We start from the raw sequence: 26,735 nt of genomic DNA on the forward strand, positions 1-26,735 counted from the left end.
ATTGTAGTTTAATATCGTCCGATTGAAGGTTAAGCTTTGTCATTTCCACTCATTCTAACATTGCCAGGTATCTAAGTTCAGATCAGGCAGCAGAGCATTTACTCCATGCGGAAATAGAGTTAGACAAGCCAGCGTGACAGTGCTAATCAGTCAAATAACATGAATAGGCCTTCAAATTCATCTGTACTTATTTCAAATTATGTGTTTAAGATACAATAAAAACCCATGAACAAAAGATATCTCCCACATGTTTAGAGAAATAATCGGCCTGCTATACCTTGCAGTTTATTTAGATAGAGAAGGAGACGACTTATATTACATCTGGGGTGATTTCGTCTATGTCTTCTGTTAAAGTAACATTAGAGAAACTAAGAATCAACTTGTTGGTATCACACTGCAAGTGTATCATAAGATGCGACTAATGCGGGTCCCCTGCAAGATCGAGGTTTCCTCTGGATTTTTTTACTAGTAAGGCGAAAAATGACCTGCCGCCCTCCTTTACAACAGTTTTGGCGTTTTTGTCTTCTTTCTTTCCTATCAACTGTTTCTTTTCTTTCCACTCTCTCTTCCCTAAAAGTTAAAATATAGTAGCAATGGGTTTCTTTGATTTATTTTTGCAATTTCCTTTCAAGAGTTGCCTTCAACGATCATAAAGGCGAAAAGAGCAGATCAACTCCTAATTCCCGAACCAATCAATTCCTGCTTTATTCGACCTACCAATAGAAACCGTCGAACCGGAGCCAACTTTACTGCAGGTTTTAGGAAAACATTTTGCCTTCTTTATCCCACTTCATCTTCTTTTCATATTTTGTTAAGCGTACACCGAATGCCTCCTAGATGTCAAAAGCGTGTGAGCCTATTTACAAATGTAACCGTATTTGACGAGTAGCAAAGACAAACGTGAATTAAAAAAAACATTTGACTGAATTGAAGAAATCAACAAGCAATACTAATATTGCCAGTTATGTAAATGTTGCTAAAAAGATGCAAAACTGAAATCTTAAAAGTTGATAGGGTTACCTTTAGTACAACTTGACCCGATGTATCTGTCGGTACACGAACAGTTATAGTCCGATCCAACTCTGTTGCACGTAGCGCCGTTTTTGCAAGGAGAACTATGACAGGCGTCAACTAGTTCGGGTATATGAAAACAAATGTTACAAGTTACAAGCATTTATATATCATTTGATATCAATTATAACGTATATCGATGCCTATTTATAAGTTTTGTGATAAGCATTTCCCCTTTTAAGGAGCAATGCGGAAAAGGAAAACAACAATAAAATTTTGCAAAAAGCAAAGCTTATTTCAATAGTAAATGATAGACAAGTAATATGATACATATTGCCTCAAAACACTCCTATATTTATATAATACTATCCTACGATCGCTGAGCCTTAATATGATTATTCTTGTATTATTTATTTGCAAATACAAAATAAATTATGATATTTTTACGATGAATTACATGCCTTGACCTTTATAGTGCAAGTTGCAAAAATCATTCAGTGTGGGCTATTAATAGCTTTAGATCAGTCCTGCTGGACATTTTAAAGGTTGAAATCTGGTTTTACGTTGAGAAGCGACAATTTGGTCATGTACGCAAGTTAAAAGCAAATAACATTTTCAATCAATTTGTCACAATGAGGAATTACTAATTATATTAAGTAATATTTGCTGTTTTCAAACTGACAATAAAATCCAATACCCTTTTTTCTCAATATAATGATTGTGGTGCATTGATCTCGCTGCATTCTTTTATTTCTCATACACAATGTTACACAAGAGCTAGATATATCTTACATTTGCAAGTTAGTCAAGTGCTATTTTGTTTCCCTACTTATGATAAAGATCCTAAAAAATATCTGTCGTATTGAAATGTATAAAAAGCACGTCACAATAGGATGAGCAATGTTATTATTTTGTGCGGTAAAATGTTTATAAAAAAGACATACATTAGGTAAATTAATACTTTGCATTAGTTCTTTAAGCTTTATTAACGGTTCAAATAGTTAACTTCAATGTATCTAAAGCTTTTTAAACGACATCTCATCTCTAATTGATCCCTTCATCAAAGTGTCACTTTAACCGTCGGCTGACAGTCGTAGACATCTTCTCTCATATTCCCCACGTAAGTTAGTCCGTAAGATGTTATCACTCGATTCTGTTGAATAAAATGCACTGATGCCTATTTCGACAAAGCTTTTTTGAGTAATGCAGGCATTCTCTCTATGACGTATGTATTCCGCCGAACAGTGGCATCCTTTGTCTACACATGATGCTGAGGCGTTGTTTTCAGGATTATATGGGCTTTATTGTTATTGACATGTCGCGAAGTGATCTTTAAAATACGATCCGAAATATGATTCAATATTGATTAAATTTATGATTCGAAATTGCTATTCATTAAAAAATAGCACGTAAGGTAACCTTTGCGCTGTACAGAAAGTTGGAGTGACTGTCACGCAGGCAAGATTTCATTTTTATTGTTGAACTGATGTCTTCATCTATGGAATAGAACTATTCGTTTAAGAAACATACAGTATTCACAGTTCTGTCCGTAGTAAGATGTAGTACATAGACACGTGTACATACCCTTTTTTCTCAATATAATGATTGTGGTGCATTGATCTCGGTTTTTATTTCTCATACACAATGTTACACAAGGGCTAGATATATCTTACATTTGCAAGTTAGTCAAGTGCTATTTTGTTTCCCTACTTATGATAAAGAACCTAAAAAATATCTGTCGTATTGAAATGTATAAAAAGCACGTCACAATAGGATGTTCAATGTTATTATTGTGTGCGGTAAAATGTTTATAAAAAAGACATAATTTAGGTAAATTAATACTTTGCATTAGTTCTTTAAGCTTTATTAACGGTTTAAATAGCTAACTTCAATGTATCTAAAGCGTTTTAAACGACATCTCATCTCTAATTGATCCCTTCATCAAAATGTCACTTTAACCGTCGGATGAAAGTCGTAGACATCTTCTCTAATATTACCCACGTAAGTTAGTCCATAAGATATTATCACTCAATTCTGTTGAATAAAATGCACTGATACCTATTTCGACAAAGCTTTTTTTAGTAATGCAGGCATTCTCTCTATGACGTATGTATTACGCCGATCAGTGACATCCTTTGTCTACCCATGATGCTGAGGCGTTGTTTTCAGGATTATATGGGCTTTATTGTTATTGACATGTCGCGAAGTGATCTTTAAAATACGATCCGAAATATGATTCAATAATGATTAAATTTATGATTCGAAATTGCTATTCATTAAAAAATAGCACGTAAGGTAACCTTTGCGCTGTACAGAAAGCTGGAGTGACTGTCACGCAGGCAAGATTTCATTTTTATTGTTGAACTGATGTCTTCATCTATGGAATAGAACTATTCGTTTAAGAAACATACAGTATTCACAGTTCTGTCCGTAGTAAGATGTATCACATAGACACGTGTACGTCGCGTGATCTGGTTTGCAAGTGCCACCGGTCTGACATGGTAATCCTAGGCAAGCATTTCATAAAACATAAAAACAAAATGATTTATATACAAGGGTCTCTATTGTTTGGCAGAAAACCGTGGAGAAAATAAATGTTTATAAATGGATTTCATCAAACTTACACCCGTCCGTTCTGTCTATGACTATTCTTCTTATGATACAAGTTATCATCCAAACAATGACACCACACTGAATAACTCTTATCATTTACATAAAGAGAAACGTTACATGGGACTTCTTGTCATAACTAAGTTAACTTCAATGTATCTAAAGCTTTTTAAACGACATCTCATCTCTAATTGATCCCTTCATCAAAATGTCACTTTAACCGTCGGCTGACAGTCGTAGACATCTTCTCTCATATTACCCCCGTAAGTTAGTCCGTAAGATGTTATCGCTCAATTCTGTTGAATAAAATGCTCTGATACCTATTTCGACAAAGCTTTTTTGAGTAATGCAGGCATTTTCTCTATGACGTATGTATTACGCCGATCAGTGACATCCTTTGTCTACCCATGATGCTGAGGCGTTGTTTTCAGGATTATATGGGCTTTATTGTTATTGACATGTCGCGAAGTGATCTTTAAAATACGATCCGAAATATGATTCAATAATGATTAAATTTCTGATTCGAAATTGCTATTCATTAAAAAATAGCACGTAAGGTAACCTTTGCGCTGTACAGAAAGCTGGAGTGACTGTCACGCAGGCAAGATTTCATTTTTATTGTTGAACTGATTTCTTCATCTATGAAATAGAACTATTCGTTTAAGAAACATACCGTATTCACAGTTCTGTCCGTAGTAAGATGTAGTACATAGACACGTGCACATACCCTTTTTTCTCAATATAATGATTGTGGTGCATTGATCTCGGTTTTTATTTCTCATACACAATGTTACACAAGGGCTAGATATATCTTACATTTGCAAGTTAGTCAAGTGCTATTTTGTTTCCCACCTTATTATAAAGATCCTAAAAAATATCTGTCGTATTGAAATGTATAAAAAGCACGTCACAATAGGATGTTCAATGTTATTATTGTGTGCGGTAAAATGTTTATAAAAAAGACATAATTTAGGTAAATTAATACTTTGCATTAGTTCTTTAAGCTTTATTAACGGTTTAAATAGCTAACTTCAATGTATCTAAAGCGTTTTAAACGACATCTCATCTCTAATTGATCCCTTCATCAAAATGTCACTTTAACCGTCGGCTGACAGTCGTAGACATCTTCTCTCATATTACCCACGTAAGTTAGTCCGTAAGATGTTATCACTCAATTCTGTTGAATAAAATGCACTGATACCTATTTCGACAAAGCTTTTTTGAGTAATGCAGGCATTTTCTCTATGACGTATGTATTACGCCGAACAGTGGCATCCTTTGTCTACACATGATGCTGAGGCGTTGTTTTCAGGATTATATGGGCTTTATTGTTATTGACATGTCGCGAAGTGATCTTTAAAATACGATCCGAAATATGATTCAATAATGATTAAATTTATGATTCGAAATTGCTATTCATTAAAAAATAGCACGTAAGGTAACCTTTGCGCTGTACAGAAAGCTGGAGTGACTGTCACGCAGGCAAGATTTCATTTTTATTGTTGAACTGATGCCTTCATCTATGAAATAGAACTATTCATTTAAGAAACATACCGTATTCACAGTTATGTCCGTAGTAAGATGTAGTACATAGACACGTGTACGTCGCGTGATCTGGTTTGCAAGTGCCACCGTTCTGACATGGTAATCCTAGGCAAGCATTTCCTAAAACATAAAAACAAAATGATTTATATACAAGGGTCTCTATTGTTTGGCAGAAAACCGTGGAGAAAATAAATGTTTATAATGGATTTCATCAAACTTACACACGTCCGTTCTGTCTATGACTATTCTTATTATGATACAATTTATCATCCAAACAATGACCCAACACTGAATAACTCTTATCGTTTACATAAAGAGAAACGTTACATGGGACTTCTTGTCATAACTAAGCCATATGAATCTAATGATCTGTAGATAATTTATCAATTCCTGGATGCAGTCATTACAGTGTAAAGTCTTTGTTCAGAGAAGACGTGATCGAAACTGAAGTGAATTCATTAGTCTTTTCCACAGCGTTTTTGCTTTCTCTCTTTTTTTTCTTATCCCTTCAGCATATTCTGGTTCTACAATTATGGTCCATCTGGGCACAAAGAAACTGGCGATTTAAATGTTAATCGTAATAACAAGTTTCTAGATATTCTAATGATGCATTGTATGTATCTGTATGTATCGGCAGAATTTTGCTATCAATTGGAACATGAATTTCAGAACAATAAATGATTATGTAACCGAGTACGCCTGACAATGTAAAAAAGATAGAATGTTGAATGATATTCACGTTTTAATGTCCGTTAAATCTATTAGGCTCATCATTAAAAAAGAATTAGCATATTGAAATCCAAAATCAAACCAAAACAAGACTGCATTTCCCGAATCTTTTGATGATAAATATCCATTTGTGTCTGCAGAAAATACATCTTATAACTTAATCTCTCCTGTCTGCAGTCACTATTTCATTACCTGCTTGCCAACATAACTAGGCTTGCTTGATAACCAATGACACTGCCAATGTTCCACTCTTTACTCAATAATATTTCATAACAAACTGAAGGAAACAGTCATTCTAGTATTATGAGGTTTCGTTTCCAAGAAGGAAAAGCGACTATATACATATATACAGGAGATGACATTGTAAAAATGATTGAGTTCTTGGTTGACTGTACCTGTGTTGAGTTCGCTGGCAAGTTGTTTTAAAACAGACTGTAAGCACACTCGACGGAACATAATTTGCACCTATTCTGACCGACATGTTTTTGTTTTATATGAAGCTGTGTTTATTGAAAAGCGTATCAGGACTGGTAAAGAAACCTTGGCAAATCCTTCGATTACTCATTCAGACATATCGACAAATTCAAGACCATATCATTGGAACATATCCCCTGCTTGAAATCAAGGAGAAAACAGGCTCTTATTCTTCTGCTGCTTTCCTCTAAATTATCAAAGGAAACGACATACCCCTAAGCTCTACGATAAGCACGATGATATGTACAATCATAAAACTGAGTGTTGAGTGTCGTCTTGCTCCTTATTACTTTTTCAAAGTGACTCCGACGTTTGAACACGAACTTGAAGAAGACATTGCTACTTTGTGTAAATACAGGCATCAGTTGGCTGTTCTGTTTAACCACCTAGGGACCCCATTGGAAACAAACTTTCTAATGCGTTCATGGGCTATCCCCGAGTAAGGCAAAACACGTAAATTATATATGAATAGTTATCGACTTTGGAACTATCTACATATATGAAATTGTTTTGTTGTGTATGTTTTTTCCTGAATAAATATTATTGCTATTAGTATTACCTTTATCATTTCCTCTCATTTATGGCGCTAACAGTACCTCTTTTAATAACGCCAAATTCGTGTCAACAAAGACTATCCAAAATGCTCTTTTACCCCCCAATTTCAATAAAATGACATGTCGATGATTGCCATTGCCACTCTAACTGTGATATCTCACCGATGCATCCGATCGTATAGTGTGCCGGACAGGGTGTGGCCATGTAGCACGTCAGACCGTTTGGACACGAATTGGGTTTACAATATTTCTCACGTGAGCTTTTAGTGTACAGCTGAAAGAACATCAATATTAACGTCTTGTAATATTAACATACGGGACTAAACAAAGAACACATTTCAATTTATAAACCATCATTATGTATGGAAACACATTTACAAAACCATAAATGTTTAAAATATGACATTTTTGTAACACTGCAATATTCAAAAAGAGTATTTACGAGGAAGGAACGTTCTTATTGTATAGGTATACAGTTTCACTCACGAAATGTTTTATCAATATTGTTTAATGGCATGCGAATACATTTCTGTCATTGTTTTATCCTTTAATGTTTCTCAGTATGAAATCATGTAGCGGTTCAGCTGTTACTGTTCAGAATGTAATGTTTACCCGAACAAGCTAACACACTTACCAAGCATTCTGATTTGTGGTTCTCACAATAAGGTTCACTGCCAACACAGAGGTCAGCACTCCTCTTGTTGATTCTATAACCGGCTAGGAACGATTTGGCAGCCTCCTCTTGTATCAGATAGTGGGATAAGTGGGTTGGATCTTTATGGGAGCTGCAGACTTAGGACAACATTAAGTCAATTCTCAGGATAATACTTTACAAAAATTAAATATCATATATGTATATCATATAACTACTAATACTTACAAACGAAATAACTGTAAGTCATAATAATCTTAGATTGAAATGTTACAAAAAAAGTTTATAAAGGAACGTTATGATTGTCATTTTATTGTTAAGGATTATTGGAACCAGTTACAAGAAGTATTTACGTAACCTTACATCCTAACAGCGCCAGCCATATATACAAAGCAACAAGCCCCGACATCTTCATCTCACTTATCCTGGAATAAATATAAATAACAGTTAATGGATCTTTATATATCTCTCTGCTTCCAAGCAATACCTCTCTTTCTACTTTAGTGTTGAACGCTCGCTAAAGTTGGATAGGCAATTAATTCAGTCTCCAGGCAGGACATATCAAGTCCTTATAATTGTAGTTTCCATTCCCTGCTTAACAATCAGCATTTAAAATAATTGCAACTATTAGTCAACCCGCTCTCAGTGTAATTCAACGGTTTTGATTACTGTCCTAAATGATTTTGGCATGGTATTTCCGTGAGGTCGCACTCTAAAGTCAGTTGTGAAAAGATGACATATAGGCATCATATGGCAAATGATAGCGAGCGCAAGACTAAACAGCCTAATTTAAATAACTGATGATAAAGGTCACCTTACTTTACATAGGCATATTGAAACTAAAGTGGATACAAAAGAAACATTCTTTACAATTTACTTGGTACAAAGATATAAGCAGCATACATTTGTTAAGTATGATGGAAAATACACTCGGGGTTCGAAAATGTAAAAATGATTAAATCAGGTCGCAAGCGACCCTCGTTAAACCTTTTTATCAAAAGATTTCTCACCATAATACACTCATATACGTTGATTATTCCTAATATTAGATGTAAGAAGTGATAATTGTGAGCGTTTCTTATTGTGAACATATATTACGAGGGTGAGGAAATGGTGGACAAAAACACCTACAAAATTGTAAACGGAACGCCGTGTTTTCATTTCACCAGAAATACAACATCAAGTTAGCCTATTTCATTACTTCTGGACGCTGCCGTTGTCAGGATTTTACACTTTAAAGTAGCTGTATTTGGAATTTGTTATACATTCAAGTGCATCCTGCGTGATTTGCAACAAAAAAATGATATATAGAAATATACAACAGAAACCGACTGCAAAAACAAAAGGAAAAGTTTCCTGAACTCCACTTAACTTCTTAATTGTTATATCGTTATTGTTATTTTACGGAGATATTATGAAGCGCACTCTAGGCACATACATGCACTGTAAAATATACATTTCATTTGTATTTCAAAAATAAAGTTTTAAATTAAACGCAGACTCACCTGACAGTCCCTGTTAGATTTCAAGTTCTGCCGAGCATTTTGATATCAAACAGGAAAGGTGAATGTCCAATGCTATCGATCAGGCTGAATTGTACACGATCCCTCGAAGTACTTCATGTATTAGAAACTTAACTTTATTAAACAGGTGGGTAATTCGTTACAAGACATTATCATGTCGGATGAAGACGGGTGTCGGAATAGCAACAGTACACAAGATACTAAAACAGAACGGAAAGAAAAACATCTGATTCTTATATTCTATTACCTTACCATTATATGTATACACAATATATAATAGTTTAAGAGAACGAAGCTTGCATGCGTTGTGCGTTGTGTCGTATCATTAGGAGCTTCCAGACAGCCTACATGACTACTTGGCTATGTATATGACTATGTCGTTATCTATCAGGAAGTGACACAGGGTATGTGGTTATAATGCAATGAATAGATCGAAGTAAGACTAGGAACGATAACCTTATTGTGAATATCCTTAATTTAAAGATATATAAGAATTGGTTATCTTTTAAGACATGAAAACATTTCAAAAATTACAAAGTTTGGTATAAAAGGATAATAAACATAACAAAGAGTTTTTTTATGAAGGGGATAGAGGGATAACTGTTGTCATAAATGTTTAGTCTTAAACACGTATGAATATTACTGCTTGTGCATCTTTAGGGTAATTTCTAGGAACCCCTTATTATCTTATATATTTAATGTTAATATCGATATTAACTGCAATTAAGCTTTTTAAAACTGACTATATTTATATTTAAAACAAGTTTTGCTGAGATATAATTTAACAATAAGTATTTGCAGAAGTTTGAGCCAAGAAATGGTTTATAACACATAAAGCTGAAAATAATATTTAAATACCGAATCATCGTCACTCTTACAATTTAGCTCAAGCATAGGAAATATCAATATTCGCATACAGCTATTCATAAAAGCCCTAGATTAACATATCTGAGAACTTGAAATATTCTCATTCTAAGGAAAAAGTTATAAATGATAAGGTAAAACATATAATTACATGCCGCTTTCATAACTGTACTTTATTCCTCCTTAATCTGTTGAAATGCGCAACAAATCAACGGTTATATCAAAATTTAAAATATTTTTACGACGCAAGATATCAGGATGGTTTGGATCTCATTGCGAGTGCTCAACGTAAACAAGCCGTCATATCTATTGGAGCCTACAATGTTGCGAAACCTACCAAAAATTTAGAAAAGCAAAGTTGTCAAACTCTTCGTTAGCATGGGAACAAATATAGATAATTCATGCTTTACAATACAAGGCAGTGTATTGCTAGCAATCCATATTTCTTACTGTCGGAACAACTGCAAAATTAACAGAGGGTCATAACTCCGTACATATTGAGACCTGTTACACGATTAAGGTAGAAGTCACTCCTTCAAATAAAGCAATATCCATAACTAAACAAAACAATTATTTTTAAAAGGTAACTTCCTTTAATGATTTTAATGTATTTATTTATTATTCAACAAAATTAGGCATTTGTTCAAATCTAAGAAGTGTTGAAGTGAAAGTAGAACGTAGCACACACAAACCCACGCATGTTAGTGTACCTTTATATCATGTTCCGTTCAGCAGGAAGCTTATCATTTACCCATTTCATACCGTCTGGCCATGTAATGCTTTATTTTTTAATCCAAAACAAAAAATTCAAATTACAATAATAAAGATGCGCTTTTCAATTTATAAATTTCTACAACTGCCTTTATGCTTTCCTTCATTTGGATTGTCTCATGATACTAGTCGTTCACTGTCTTTTTTCAAACAAATCATTAACACATTCCACGTGAGACGTCTGAGCTATCAGGGCCTTTAGTCTGTCCTCGTCGTGATCCTCCTCATCATTTCCGATGTAGTACACGTCGCTTGCTTGGTCGGCGACAGAATACACGGTATCAAGCTCGGCTGAGAGTCCTACAGGAACAAAGGCCACAGTGACATTGTCCATGTTAAGGGCCTGTCTCTCACGTATAATACCATCCACGTCTGTCCAGCCTTCATTAGAGAACACCACCACAAACTTTCGGCTGGTTCCTCGAGCACCACTTAATACAGAAGTACGAACAAACGCTAACGCTGCTTTGACGTCAGACTCCCGATCGTACGTAGTAATGCCTATCTGACTTTTGACAAGTATACCGTCAGTGTCTTGATCGTCAGACAGTCCAAATTTCACATGTTGACGGACATCGAATGTAACCATCGCTATCCGTGTGTAGGAGAAATACGCCCGGACCTGCTGTATGAAGAATTTGACGGTGTCCAATGTCCTCTGTAGCTGAGCTGACTGGTATTTAGATACATATACCAACAACACAATGTCGGAGACCTTATTGATCAGGCAATCTGGAAAGATAGAGAAGGCATAGTTCAAATTATTCCAAATAGTTATAATATATCTGCTGACAACCTCTAAAAAACGGAAGTACTAGGTAACCACTCTTTGTGTCATTCTCATAAATATAGATATGTGTGTGTGTGTGAATAAGTTCGAAAACTAATGTAAGGCCTTATTATAAGTATTTCTGTGGTTCGGACAGAAATATCCTTTAGTAACCATTTTAAACACGTAATAATGAAAACAAAACCAAAGAAGTACATAATGTGCGTGTGCTTATTTACTACAACACCTTGCCATTTCGTCATGAATCATCAGTTGTCCTAACCGTCAAAAGAATAAAAAAAAAATCATTTATAAAATGTTCTGTATCATATAACACCACAGCGAAATAGGAAAAATACATACGAATCTCTCGATAATAATTATAGTGATAATGTGATGTTCTTATATACCGCCTTACCACAACCTATGTCGTAGGTCGTCTCAAAGCGGTTCACAAATTATTATCCGTGGTTATTTGTCTTTTGCAACCAGCCAATATGTTTCTCAACTCCCTTGGAAGCATACAGTCGATGCTGCCATTTAGGCGCTCACAGCAAGCATTCAACAATTCCAGCACTGCCCGACCACGTACTCATTTACAGCTGAGTAGACTGGAACAAGCGGAGTAAAGTATCCTGTTCAAGGATACAATACACGTGACGTGACTCGAACCAGCAATGCACGACCCCGGCGTTCTACCAATAGACTTCCGTGCCTGACGATTACATTACAAATCATGCTACAGTTAAACAGCGGCCGATGTATCACTACAGCATGATGTATTGCTATGTGAGGTAAAATGCTGACGTATGTAGCCAGAAAAAGTCTTTAGCAAACATGAGGGAATTAGCCGTACACCTGAAGGATACACATCTGATATTGATGCATCTGTATTCTAACTGCATCTCCTTTATTCTAAATCATACCAAATACATACCGATGTAGCATTTTTGTTTAACCTTTTGCATAAGAACGCAACTACACATTTTGGTGGGTTTTTTATGGAAAATTTTGCCTTTTTTATTTAAGACTTTACAACGAAGGAAAATATGAAATAGAAGATAAACAATTTTCAAAACAATTTATCAACAGATTGCATTAAAAAAACTTCTCAATAACATCTCTATCCGTAGGGGAAATGAAGTCGGAAGACAGTTTAACATTTCAGACAACACAGATTAACTATAAAGATGTTTTTGTTTCAAAATTGAGTGTACATATAAAACCCAGATAATTCGTTTTCATATTTTGCACATGCAGATATACTGGTGTCTGTTTTATATTCATTGACGGTAAAAACTATACCTGTACAATTCGTATTCGCTGTCTCCATAAGAATGACATTGAGGACATCGTCGTTACTGGGTGAGAAGACGTACGGAGTAGCTGTAGCTATCTGGAGCAGTTCCTCCTGGGCTACCTGACTTCCTATCCCCACACACAGAACCTTAACACCCCGCGCCCTCAACAACCGTGTTTCCACTATGTTTTTTTGTCGGCGAGTGGAGAGTCCGTCTGATATTATGATGACATATTGTTTCACTCCGGTTAAAGATTCAGAAAGAAACATCTGTTGAAAAAAAAAGATTTCAGCGAAAATTAAGGCATTATTTAAAAGAAGAACTATGGGCGAACTTCAATCATTCACTTGTGATTTATGCATGGCTTATTACAAAAATTACATTAATAGACAAAACATACAGTATCGGATTAAAAAAAACACTAGGTCGAAATAGCAACAAAGGAAATATTTAAATAGAGATCATTGAAAAAGTACAAACAGAATCAGACCAGGTGCCCGGGAAGGGTAAGCGGCTTCTGCTTCATCGACAAAGACCGCCATATAAATTTGGGTCATCTCTAAGTAATGTCACGTCCTCAAATCGAGAACACGGGAAGTAACATCACATGACACACTAATGAGCACAGTCATTAAACAAACCTGTATGTGAGTGGGCTCTACATACTGAACATAAAAAATATATACAAACATGAAGTAATGAAGAGACATACGATTTTTCTGACTTCATTTTGGTGTTGTAAAATGTTGTTGTTACACATTCGATTTTTTTTACATAATCACATAAATATACTTAAACAAATTATAGTCAACATAGCCCTCATGTTAAATACGACGTTTGAATATCTTAACGAACAAGAATTTCAGACGGAGAGAACAAATTCAAGTCCGAATAAATAAGAAGGTTTTGATCTTATCTCCATTGGGTAATTCAATGTTTTTTATATTTTTAATCAAAGGCATTGAGTCTATGTGATCCATATAATCTGTGAGAATATATTTCAGGGACACCCCATTTGGTTGATAATATAATCATTGTAAAGACTTACCTCACTTGCATTCCCCAGAGCTTTATGAAGGTAGGATGCGCCAGAACTACTAGATATATCGTCTATAGCAGTAAGCATGGATGTCTTGTTCGTATGTGTGTTAACCCAAACTCAAGATGGACATCAGCTGAATACGTCAGCATTGCGATTCGGAAGAAGGTTTTGATATTATCTCCATTGGGTATTTCAATGTTTTTTTTATATTTTTAATCAAAGGCATTGAGTCTATGTGATCCATATAATTTGTGAGAATATATTTCAGGGACACCCCATTTGGTTGATAATATAATCATTGTAAAGACTTACCTCACTTGCATTCCCCAGAGCTTTATGAAGGTAGGATGCGCCAGAACTACTAGATATATCGTCTATAGCAGTAAGCATGGATGTCTTGTTCGTATGTGTGTTAAACCCAAACTCAAGATGGACATCAGCTGAATACGTCAGCATTGCGATTCGGAAGTCACCAGCGTCTATTGACAATCCTTTAACAACTGAGTCAGCAAACGATTTAGACTTGTTAAACACGATGTGTGCGCTAGTTGAGGAATCTAGTACGATGATTATATCAGCTGGTCCGGGTCTACAATCTGTGCAATATAACATCACTATTAACAGGTTGTGCTTAACACGAAAATAAACAGTTACAGTACATGAACAAGTGATGTTACGAGTGACACGAGGAATGATATTGCAACGTTATGTGTCACAAAGCCGCACAACAAATCAATCAGACGTATTCTTTTTACCTTCGATACAACTTGACCCGATGTATCTGTCGGTACAAGAACAGTTATAATCCGATCCAACCCTGTTGCACGTAGCGCCGTTTTTGCAAGGAGATTTTTGGCAGGCGTCAACTATATAGGGATTTTGAAAAAATAAATTAAGTATTCATAGCAAATTTATGTCATTTGATAACAAAAAAAGCGCTAATTATATGTTTATTTGCAAGCAGCTTTGCAGTCAGAACTGTTGGCGTCTGATCGTCAATGGCAGAAGGAAGTAACAATAAGATCTGGATAAATTAATGCTTATTTCAAAAACAAAATCTAGGCAATGAGTGGATACAAGTTTGCTTTGGAACAACCTAACATTTTTTCGACGGTTCTGTAAAATGGTTTATCTTTCTTCTTTCCTTAATATTTTAATTACTGTATCATTTTGTTGCAATAACATATGAAATTATGATATCCTAACTACGTATTATCTACTTTTGTATGATTCAGTGCTTACCATTTTTACAGTCGACACCGTAGAAGCCGGATGTGCACGCACATGTGTAGGTCGTTCCAGCATATTGGCACGTGGCCCCATTCTTACAAGGCTGGCCATAGCAGGGACTTTCTGTTGTATTTAATATCATAATGGGGAGGTATGTCTCATCAAATTACACAACGCAAATCATTGTCATGGTTTAACAAAAGAGTGTTTTATCATTAAAAATGTTGCATGTATATATGTTCAAAAGCTGTATGTTATCTTTTTCCAGTATACTGTGTAACCTTTATTTACAACATAAACTGTTATTTCCTTCATCCTATACAGCTGAATGATTCATTAACTGAAGGGGAAGGTATATGTTTATACCGATTTATTGGCCACAAATATCTTAGTGTGTTTCTTGGGACGGCACTGTTTCCTATATATGTAATTACAATTGTGCTTGAAGTTCAATTTGTTTAATAGTTGCGACTAAAAAATTGTGTATTGTATTCATTTATTGTAGGTTATTTTTTATTTCCATACACTTGAAACGCATGTACACCAAGAGGTAAATGAAACACATAACATGATTATTTTACAGTTTGTTTGCATATAAATATTACAGATAGCTTGCTTCCCTAGATAACAAGCAGAAGTGCATTTTCAGGCGTAACAAAATACAGCTCGCTGCATATTTGTAAGATATTGGGGTATCCTTGTTTGGTTTTAGCGTACATTGTATCATCAAATACGAACATGCAACCTTCAGAACCATAAAACAATGGTTATATCGCGAGGCTAACATTGCCAATGTACATACAAGTGTTCTCTATAATTGGGAGAAGTTAACTGTACTTTACATAGTATATTATTGAAATAAGCAGGTTATAATTTTAACACTGTGTATCTTTAAATGTGTATATTATATAGCAAGTGAACATGGATACATGGACACTTGTCAAACTGTTGTATACCTAGTGATGATGCGCGATACGTTCTTGTTTCCATCATGTCGGAAGAATTAAGTTTCCAGCGGAAGTATTTCATTCGTCAGTTAGAAGTGTGTTGCCAATCACTGAAAGAGCAGTGTAGGTAAATTGGGAAGCATACTCGCAAGAGGATCACGCTAGCTCCACTATCGCTGATCTATGCATGATTTACTGTAACAATATCAGGTGTTATGTTGTGGATTTTTTATTGTTAGGAATTGTGCTTAGTTTATATTTCATGTTATTACGGCTGCTGGCAAACAGTTGTAGTATGTATCTTATTGTATTGAATTTGCAAAAAAAATCCATTCCGGAAATGTTATTCATTTATGCCAGGTTATTTTTCTTTTCATTTTTATATCACTGCACTCTTTTTTGAAAATAAATAAACTGCGAAGTCGTTGTAAATCATTCTGGCTACCACAGACAGTTACAACACATTGTATAGATGTATCTGTCTATATTTGCTATAACGTGATCCGAACAAACACTTACAGACGTTGAGAGAACTTACGATGCTGACAGTTGGTTCCTTGGTGTTCGTTTGTGCAGCTACAGTTGAAGTTAGATCCTATCCTGCTGCACGTCCCTCCGTTGTCACAAGGATTTGAGAGGCATCTATCCACTGGTAAATGAAAACGCATATATAAACATACACATGTAGGATTGTTTTGAAAGTATAACAAGCAAACCAATATACATCAGTATAAACCCATAAAGGAGACGCCAGACAATTAAATATATCCCTCTCCTGTCCTAAAAACTTATATTACTATATCATTAAGATGCAAACACGAATGAAACAATGATATCTTGACAACGTATGATCTACTTTTGTTTGCTTTACTACTTACCGCTTTCACAGTCGACACCGTAAAATCCGGATGTGCACGCACATGTGTAGGTCGTTCCAGCATACTGGCACGTGGCTCCATTCTTACAAGGCTGGCCGTAACAAGGACTTTCTGTCGTAGTTTATAGGGGAAAATATTTCTTAGCAAATCACACAAAGCAATTCTGTTATTTAATTCAAGAATACTGTATTACACTTACTTAAAATATAACTTAATTCCAGCATATAGCCCATAAAGGTTGTAGCCCCCAGAAGCTGAATTATAGCATTTTGCAAACATATTACCAGCTTTATATTCAAGCAAAATAACTTAAAGTGCGCTTCTTGATAAGGCATCCTTTCCTACATATATAATTAAATTTAGCTTGACGTTCATTTTTAATTGATATTATTGGCAAATACAAATTGTCCAATTTTACAATTGTTTTTTAATTATATATTTTAGTCTCTCATATAGATATATATACTTTTGTTTTGCTTTGTTTTGGTTGTTTTCGCATAATTTTTTGAATCATGTCGAAACTCTATTCCGGAGAAATTACTAATTCATGCTAGGCATGATGTTTCGTTTTGATATCACTGCTATTAAATTAGTGATCCATATACCTGAAAATGAATAAATTGCAATGAACCTGCGGATGCGAGTTACTCGTATTTCAGTCTGTTTACCATAGAAAGATACCGCACAATGTATCATAGAAAACAGGTGTTGGAATCAACAGCTTTACCTGTCTATAACTGTTATAATGTGATCCGAACAAGCACGGACAGACATTTGGAATGTTTGGGGAACTTACGATGTTGACAGTTGGTTCCTTGGTGTTCGTTTGTACAGCCACAGTTGAAGTTTGATCCTACCCTGGTACACGTCCCTCCGTTTTCACACGGATTGGAGAGGCATTTATCCACTGGTAAATGAGAATACACATATCAACATATAAGTGTTTTCTTTATGCAGATGGATATCGGAATGCCTTTTTGCTAATTGTATTTATATATATATAATAGATATAAAAGCTTACAAGCAAAACGATATACAAATGTACCTCAGTGTCAACCCAACGCAGGACCCAACACAGGAGACTTCAATAAAATGTATATCTCTCCTGTCCTCAATATTTATATTACCCTATAATTTGGATGCAAACACAAATGAAACTATGATATCTTGACAACGTATGATCTACTTTTGTATGCATTATTTCTTACCACTTTCACAGTCGACACCATAAAATCCGGATGTGCACGCACATGTGTGGGTCGTTCCAGCATATTGGCACGTGGCTCCGTTCTTACAAGGCTGACCGTAACAGGGACTTTCTGTCGTAGTTTATAGGGGAAGATAATTCTTATCAAATTACACAAAGCAATTATGTTATCTGATTCAGGAATACTGTATCAGACTTATTTAGAATATATACTGTAATGTCTAGCATATTACCCACAAATAATTATATCCCCCAGTAGGACCAGCTCTATGGTCAGGCAAAATATCTTGATGTGTGCTTCTTGAGAGAAAATATTGTCTTTCATATATAATTAAATTTTGCTGGACGTTCATTGATTGGCAAATCCGAATTGTATAATTGCATTTATTCTATTTGATTATTTATTGTTTTTGTTTGATCTCTGTTGGTTTTTTTTTGTATCCAGATAATTATGATGAATCATGCTGAAACTCTATTTCGAAGATGTCATTAGTTCATGCTAGGCATGGTGATTCATTTTCATATCACTGCTATTAAATTGCCAATTCAGATGCATGAAAATAGATAAACTACAATGATCCTGAGGATGCAAGTTAGTCGTATATCGGTCTGTTTACGACAGAAAGTTACCACACAATGTATCTTAGAAAAGAAGTGTTTGAATCAAAAGATTTACCTGACTAAATTTGCAACAATGTGATCCAAACAAAAACTTACAGACGTTTGGAAGGTTGGAGAACTTACGATGCTGACAGTTGGTTCCTTGTTGTTCGTTTGTACAGTCACAGTTGAAGTTAGATCCTATTCTGCTGCACGTCCCTCCGTTTTCACACGGATTGGAGAGGCATCTATCCACTGTTAGTGGAAAACACATATATAAACATATAAGATGACCAGGTGGATATCAGAAACGCCATTGTTGTTAATTGCATTTATATAATGAATCATAAAGTATAAAATGTTAACCGATATACCAAAATACCAAACCAAAACAGGAGTCGTCATTAAGATGTATCCTTCTCCTGTTCTCAGTATTTTTATTGCCATTTCTTATAGTTTAAAACACCAATGAGACTATGATATCTTGACAAATGATCTGCTTCTGTATGCTTTATTGCTTACCGCTTTCACAGTCGACACCGTAGAATCCGGATGTACACGCGCATACATAAGTCGTTCCTGAATTCTGGCACGTGGCTCCATTCTTACAAGGCTGGCCGTAACAGGGACTTTCTGTTATATTTTATAAGGGGAGATATTTGTAATCAAAGTACACAAAGCAATTATGATTACATTGCTATAGGCTTATTTAAATGTTATAATGATATTCTAATCATTAATATGTTGCATGTGTATGTCTACAAATGTTGTTTGTTATCTAATTTAAGAATACTATATTTTACGATTATTTAAAATATATACTGTAATTTCCAGTCGATTTCTCAAAAAGGTGGTAGCCCCCGGAAGCTGAATTATAGCATTTTGCAAACATATTATCAGCTTTATATTTAAGCAAAATATCCTTATGTGCGCTTCTTGACAAGGCATCCTTTCCTACGTATATAATCAAATTTTGCTTGACTTTCATTTTGTCATTGATTGGTAGATATTATTGTATGATTTTACAAATTTATTCATTTATTTTATTCCTGTATTTATTTATTTAATCATTGTTTTTTGCGTTTTTTTATTTGTATTCGCATTGTTAAATCCAGAGATGATATTAATTCATGGAAGGCATGTTCTTTTTCATATCACTGTTATTTCATTAATGATTCGTTATTGTGAAAAGCATGCATTTTCATATACCTGAAAATAAATAATCTGCAATAAACCTGCGGATGCGAGTTACTCGTATTTCAGTCTGTTTACCAGGTTTACAGGTGTTGGAATCAATATGTACCTGTCTATAACTGTTATAATGTGATCCGAACAAACACGTACAGGCGTTTGGAAGGTTGAGAGAACTTACGATGCTGACAGTTGGTTCCTTGGTGTCCGTTTGTACAGCCACAGTTGAAGTTTGATCCTACCCTGGTACACGTCCCTCCATTTTCACACGGATTGGAGTGGCATTCATCCACTGGTAGTGGAAAATGCATATATCAACATGTAAGATTTCCTTCAGGAAATAAATAAGAAATGTATTTTTTGTTAATTGTATATCTGAGAATGCTGTACTGAATATTTTGTAATATCACGCCTGTTTTGGTAGCAACAAATAGAGTAACCCAAAAATGGTAACTATATAATTGACAGTGAAACTTCTGTTTATTTTTATCAATTAGTCGTAGTTTGTAGAATGTAACGCAATTCCAGTTTTATAACATAATTATTATCTGTTTGCAAGATTGCTGTTACATTAATGTAATTTGAATGTCGGGAATAGTTCTCTAAAATGCATTACAGCCATCAATCAAAATATTCTTGACAATCTTTAGAAACACTAGAATATACGAACCGTATGCACAGGTCTCTCCGTAGTACGCTGTTGTACACGCACACGTGTACGTAGTACCCACCGTTTTGCACGTGCCCCCATTCTTACATGGTATCCCGAGGCAAGCGTTTGCTTAAACAACGTATCATAAACAAATTGTTGTCTACAATCTACAAATAATTATCATACTTAGTGCAACTGTTATGTTAAACTCACGTACATATTTTAGCCATACCATATTTCAAAGAAAATAAATGAGAAAACAAAGAGCAAAAAGGAAATAATATATTTGTATGCTCTTTTTTTCTCCTTCTTCTGTCGGTCAAATATTCGAACCTTACGTAATATGTGATTTTTGGTGAAAAAACTTTCTGGTATATTCACGGAATTGAAGGAAACTTTGTTTCTCTTCTAACAACTGTCATAGGTGGGGGAATTTAATTACCCCCTTTGTTCATATAATTGTCATTTTATTGAATATGATAATCTGGTATAGAAGGAATCAACTTACTACAATCAAAAATGGCATCACATTGAACATTTTATTGATTAAGCGAGTTCCAAAAAAAAGTAATAAATTATGACGTTACGTAAAACGTAAGAAATTACCATTTTCAAAATGACTGCCAAATTGGTCTTATTTCATAAAAAAAAACCAGGTTCAATATGCCTGCATCACTCACCTGGTATTGATCTCACAACTATAACCTTAAAAGTGGACTTAAATTAAGCTACCGGCAAAACATCAGTGTTTTGACTCAAAGTCATTCAAAAGAACCTGTTGAAAGATTTAAACACATTTGACCCCTGTGAATTTGAAAGTCGAACAAGGTCATTACATGGAACAAAATGTATAGTCCTTCATCTCAGCATGCAACTTTTTTGACACTTAGTTATTCAGTTGCTTGAAGATTTAAACATGTTGACCCCTGTAACCTTGAATGTAGGTCAAGGTAATTCATGTTAACAAACTTGGTAGCCCTTCATCCAAGCATGCTACTGGCCAAATATCATCACCCTAGGCATTTTGGTTATTCAGAAGAAGTTGTGTAGATTTTTTAACATATTTGACTCTTGTGACCTTGTATATAGTTCATTCATTTGAACAGCTTGGTAGCCATTCATGCCAGTATGATTCTGGCCAACTATCATCACTCTAGGTCTTTTAGTTATTAAAAAGAAGTCAATTGAAAAAAATGACTCCGAAGACGGACGCTGCGCCAAGGCATCAGCTCACTTGGCCATTCGGGCAGGTGAGCTAAAAACAACTTGAAAAAACGTTCTGCAAACAACAGGTATCTTGTTTTTTGACAATGTTTTCTATTGCAAATTAACAAATCAATTAACAGAAATCAATTTTACTCAACTATTCTGTACTTTCTACGATGGCCGACAAGAGCCGGACAAAATTAATTGATTTTTCATATCAGTATGTACCACATAAAAGTGTACAAAACCGTGGTTCAGAAAGATATGAAAAGAAACATTTCTTTCTGGACCATATTAATTGTACCATGGTACACAAATGAAAAATCAATTATTTGTGTACCATGTGAGGTAAATAATGATTAGAAACGAAATTTTAAAAATCTCATATACTTTCACATGAATCTACTCGGCAGAATGATATGAAGCTCGTCGCTTTCATTTCATTCTGTACCGCGATATGGTACACAACGATACGCAAGTTAGTTGCTTTCATTTCATTCTGTACCGTCGTAAGGTACACAAAAATATGAAAGCTCGTCGCTTTCATTTCATTCTGTACCGCGGTATGGTACACAAATATATGAAAGCTCGTCTTTTTCATTTCATTCTGTGTCACGGTATGGTACACAAAGATATGAAAGCTCGTCGCGTTCATTTCTATCTGTACCGTCGTATGGTGTTCAGAGATGTGAAAGCTCGTTGCTTTCATTTCATTCTGTACCGCGGTATGGAACACAAAGATATGAAAGCTCATTGCTTTCATTTCATTCTGTACCATCGTATGGAACACAAAGATATGAAAGCTCGTTGCTTGCGTTTCATTCTGTACCGCGGTATCGTACACAAAGATATGAAAGCTCGCTGCTTTCATTTCATTCTGTACCGCGCCTCTTTTCGGACACTGTATTGCAAAAGTTTGATAATAACTTTCCTTTCATATCATTATGTACCAACTATGGTACACAATGATATGATTTTTCATATGATTGTGTAACATAGAAAAGTGAACCATGGTATACAAAGATAGGAAAAAATCAATTAATTTGTCTCTTGTCGGCCATCGTAGCTTTCCTTTTAGAATGTTTTATTTAAACAAATCAAAACGTATAGCAAACATGTATCCTATCATCTAACCTAGTTTTGACGCGGTTTTAGTTTACGATACAGTGTTCTAGCTGTTGTATTTCTCGATGAATGTGACAATTTTTACAAAAAGCTATACGAAGACTTATTTTTAAATTACTGTCACTATTCGCTGTTGCGCTGACGTATGTCCTGAAACATTAAAAGCTGCCAAAAATGAAGTGTACGCACATAAAAATGACGAAAATGATAATTATTGACTTGTAGTAGATAGCTTGGATAACTTACCGTCACATCCAGTTCTATAATGTGCCGGACAGGGTGTGGACATGTAGCATGTCTGACCGATTGGACAGGAATCTGGTCTACAGTATGCCTCCCGTGAACGTTCAGTGTAAAGCTTTGACAAAAGAAATAGTTCGAAGTTATACCAATAAGGGGTGTAATATAGGACCAACCAAGTCAAAACAAATAATATCATATTTTTGAAAGGTATTAACAGATATTTTAAAGGCACAATAAACACTTTAAACAGTTGACAACTTTGCCACTTTACAAAATCGTTAAAACTGACAACAATTACAAGATTTTTATGAAATTTAAACGCTCTTGCATATTTTCTCTGTTTCCTGAATACAACATTACTCACGAAGTGTATTTACTCAATAGGAAACTATCTAACTGATTAGCTGTTAATATTCAGAATATGTCATTCATGTTTATATGAACAAGCTTACGCGCTCACCCTACATTCTGGTTTGTTAGCTTCACAGTAATATTCATCGTTGACACACAGGTCGGCACTCCGTTTGCTGATTCTAGAGTCGGTTAGAAATGACTTGGCATCTTCCTCTTTTATCATATAGTGCGATGGGTGACTTTGCTCTATATGGGCGCTGTACGCTTTAGGCAAAAGAAACTATAGATAAAAAAATAATCCGTCAATTTCTGAATACTTACAAACAAAATATGTTTAACTTGCAGTGTATGTTCATTTTATGGTATTTGTATATATAAATATTCTGTATATCTGTATGAAAAGAACGTTCTGATCAGTATGTCAGTACTATGTTCATTGAAATGTAGCAGCTAGTCTATGGCATAAAATGTTATCTGAACCAGTTGCAGATAGTGTCATGCTTATGTAGCCTTACATTGAAATAGTGCCAGCCAGGTATACAACTCGACAAGCCTGTAAATCGTCATTGTCGTCGTCCTGGAGCAAATGAAAAGTACACAAGTAATACAATTACAGTTTATGGTAGGCAGTGACATCACTACATAGAAGTTACATGTGCTATGTAGTATCACCTAATAATCACAGTCAATACTCATAAACGAATGCGACAATTCTCACAAGTAAAGGAAACTAAATCTCGTATTATGTCAGATTTTAAATTGACGAAAGTACAAGTAACATCAATACAAAAAATAATGAATTGTACTAAAAAAAGATACACCAAAACAGATGGTAGAGAGTCTTGACTGAACTCTTGAAGGTAAAATCAGATTCTCAGGAAATGTAAACTTTCCTGTACAACATCCACCATTATGTTGTCCTAGTTCTGTGTAATAATGTCACCATAGTTCCGTGTCGTTCTGTTTCCTTTATGTCATTATGTCGCCATAAGCTCTATCATTATGTTGTATTGTGTCATTACATCGCCTATAGTTCACTGTCATTATGATGTCCTTGTGTCATTATATAATTATAACACCCATAGTTCCGTGTCATTATGATGTCCTTGTGTCATTATGTCGCCATATAGTTCATTGTCATTATGATGTCCTTTTGTCATTATATCGCCCATAGTTCCGTGTCATTATGCTGTCCTTGTGTCATTATATCGCCCATAGTTCCGTGTCATTATGCTGTCCTTGTGTCATTATATCGCCCATAGTTCCGTGTTATTATGCTGTCTTGTGTCATTATATCGCCTATAGTTCACTGTCATTAGGATGTCCTTGTGTCATTATATCGCCCATTGTTCCGTGTCATTATGATGTCTTGTGTCTTTATATCGCCTATAGTTCACTGTCATTATGATGTGCTTGTGTCATTATATCGCCTATAGTTCACTGTCATTAGGATGTCCTTGTGTCATTATATCGCCCATAGTTCAGTCATTATGATGTCCTTGTGTCATTATATCGCCTATAGTTCACTGTCATTATTATGTCCTTGTGTCATTATATCGCCCATAGTTCAGTCATTATGATGTCCTTGTGTCATTATATCGCCCATAAATAACTGTCATTATGATGTCCTTGTGTCATTATATAATTATAACACCCATAGTTCCGTGTCATTATAATGTCTTGGGTCATTATATCGTCTATAGTTCACTGTCATTATGATGTCCTTGTGTCATTATATCGCCCATTGTTCCGTGTCATTATGATGTCTTGTGTCTTTATATCGCCTATAGTTCACTGTCATTATGATGTGCTTGTGTCATTACATCGCCTATAGTTCACTGTCATTATGATGTCCTTTTGTCATTATATCGCTCATCGTTTCGTGTCATTATGATGTCCTTGTGTTATTATATCGCCCATAGTTCTGTGTCATTATGATGTCCTTGTGTCATTATATCGCTCATAGTTTCGTGTCATTATGGTGTCCTTGTGTTATTATATCGCCCATAGTTCTGTGTCATTATGATGTCCTTGTGTCATTATATCGCCCATAGTTCCGTGTCATTATGATGTCCTTGTATCATTATGTCGCCATATAGTTCATTGTCATTATGATGTCCTTGTGTCATTATATCGCTCATAGTTTCGTGTCATTATGATGTCCTTGTGTTATTATATCGCCCATAGTTCTGTGTCATTATGATGTCCTTGTGTCATTATTTCGCCCATAGTTCCGTGTCATTATGCTGTCTTGTGTCATTATATCGCCCATAGTTCACTGTCATTATGATGTCCTTGTGTCATTATATAAGTATAACACCCATAGTTCCGTGTCATTATGATGTCTTGTGTCATTATATCGTCTATAGTTCACTGTCATTATGATGTCCTTGTGTCATTATATAAGTATAACACCCATAGTTCCGTGTCATTATGATGTCTTGTGTCATTATATCGTCTATAGTTCACTGTCATTATGATGTCCTTGTGTCATTATATAATTATAACACCCATAGTTCCGTGTCATTATAATGTCTTGTGTCATTATATCGTCTATAGTTCGCTGTCATTATGATGTCCTTGTGTCATTATATCGCCGATAGTTCCGTGTCATTATGATGTCCTTGTGTCATGATATAATTATAACACCAATAGTTCCGTGTCATTATGCTGTCCTTGTGTCATTATATCGTCTATAGTTCCGTGTCATTATGATGTCCTTGTGTCATTATGTCGCCATATAGTTCATTGTCATTATGATGTCCTTGTGTCATTATATCGCCTATAGTTCACTGTCATTATGATGTGCTTGTGTCATTACATCGCCTATAGTTCACTGTCATTATGATGTGCTTGTGTCATTACATCGCCTATAGTTCACTGTCATTATGATGTCCTTGTGTCATTATATGGCCCATAGTCCCGTGTCGTTATGATGTCCTTGTGTCATTACATAATTATAACACCCATAGTTCCGTGTCATTATGATGTCTTGTGTCATTATATCGTCTATAGTTCACTGTCATTATGATGTCCTTGTGTCATTATATAAGTATAACACCCATAGTTCCGTGTCATTATGATGTCCTTGTGTCACTATATCGCCTATAGTTCACTGTCATTATGATGTGCTTGTGTCATTATATCGCCTATAGTCCACTGTCATTATGATGTCCTTGTGTCATTATATGGCCCATAGTCCCGTGTCGTTATGATGTCCTTGTGTCATTACATAATTATAACACCCATAGTTCCGT

At 35.1% G+C, this 26,735-nt stretch overlaps 2 protein-coding genes across 2 annotated transcripts in view; both read right to left on the reverse strand.

Moving 5' to 3' along the window:
* Positions 1-26,735, reverse strand: part of LOC110442329 (fibropellin-3-like) — a 93,550-nt gene that overhangs the window by 63,745 nt on the left and 3,070 nt on the right. The window lies entirely within an intron of this gene.
* Positions 1-26,735, reverse strand: part of LOC110442332 — a 32,676-nt gene that overhangs the window by 2,638 nt on the left and 3,303 nt on the right. The window contains exons 2-22 of the mRNA XM_021485890.1: positions 23,994-24,055; positions 23,585-23,742; positions 23,128-23,239; positions 20,569-20,679; positions 20,080-20,190; positions 19,230-19,340; positions 18,852-18,962; positions 18,109-18,219; positions 17,697-17,807; positions 16,901-17,011; positions 16,561-16,671; positions 15,088-15,198; positions 14,601-14,711; positions 14,158-14,441; positions 12,808-13,072; positions 10,870-11,465; positions 7,939-8,092; positions 7,558-7,715; positions 7,086-7,197; positions 5,176-5,286; positions 1,021-1,131 (exon numbers count right to left, since the gene is read on the reverse strand). Coding sequence (XP_021341565.1) covers positions 1,021-1,131; positions 5,176-5,286; positions 7,086-7,197; positions 7,558-7,715; positions 7,939-8,092; positions 10,870-11,465; positions 12,808-13,072; positions 14,158-14,441; positions 14,601-14,711; positions 15,088-15,198; positions 16,561-16,671; positions 16,901-17,011; positions 17,697-17,807; positions 18,109-18,219; positions 18,852-18,962; positions 19,230-19,340; positions 20,080-20,190; positions 20,569-20,679; positions 23,128-23,239; positions 23,585-23,742; positions 23,994-24,055 — 3,233 coding nt within the window. The remainder of the gene's footprint in view (positions 1-1,020; positions 1,132-5,175; positions 5,287-7,085; positions 7,198-7,557; positions 7,716-7,938; positions 8,093-10,869; positions 11,466-12,807; positions 13,073-14,157; positions 14,442-14,600; positions 14,712-15,087; positions 15,199-16,560; positions 16,672-16,900; positions 17,012-17,696; positions 17,808-18,108; positions 18,220-18,851; positions 18,963-19,229; positions 19,341-20,079; positions 20,191-20,568; positions 20,680-23,127; positions 23,240-23,584; positions 23,743-23,993; positions 24,056-26,735) is intronic.

This window comes from Mizuhopecten yessoensis, unplaced genomic scaffold, assembly GCF_002113885.1.
Source record: "Mizuhopecten yessoensis strain PY_sf001 unplaced genomic scaffold, ASM211388v2 scaffold716251, whole genome shotgun sequence".
NCBI lineage: Eukaryota > Metazoa > Mollusca > Bivalvia > Pectinida > Pectinidae > Mizuhopecten > Mizuhopecten yessoensis.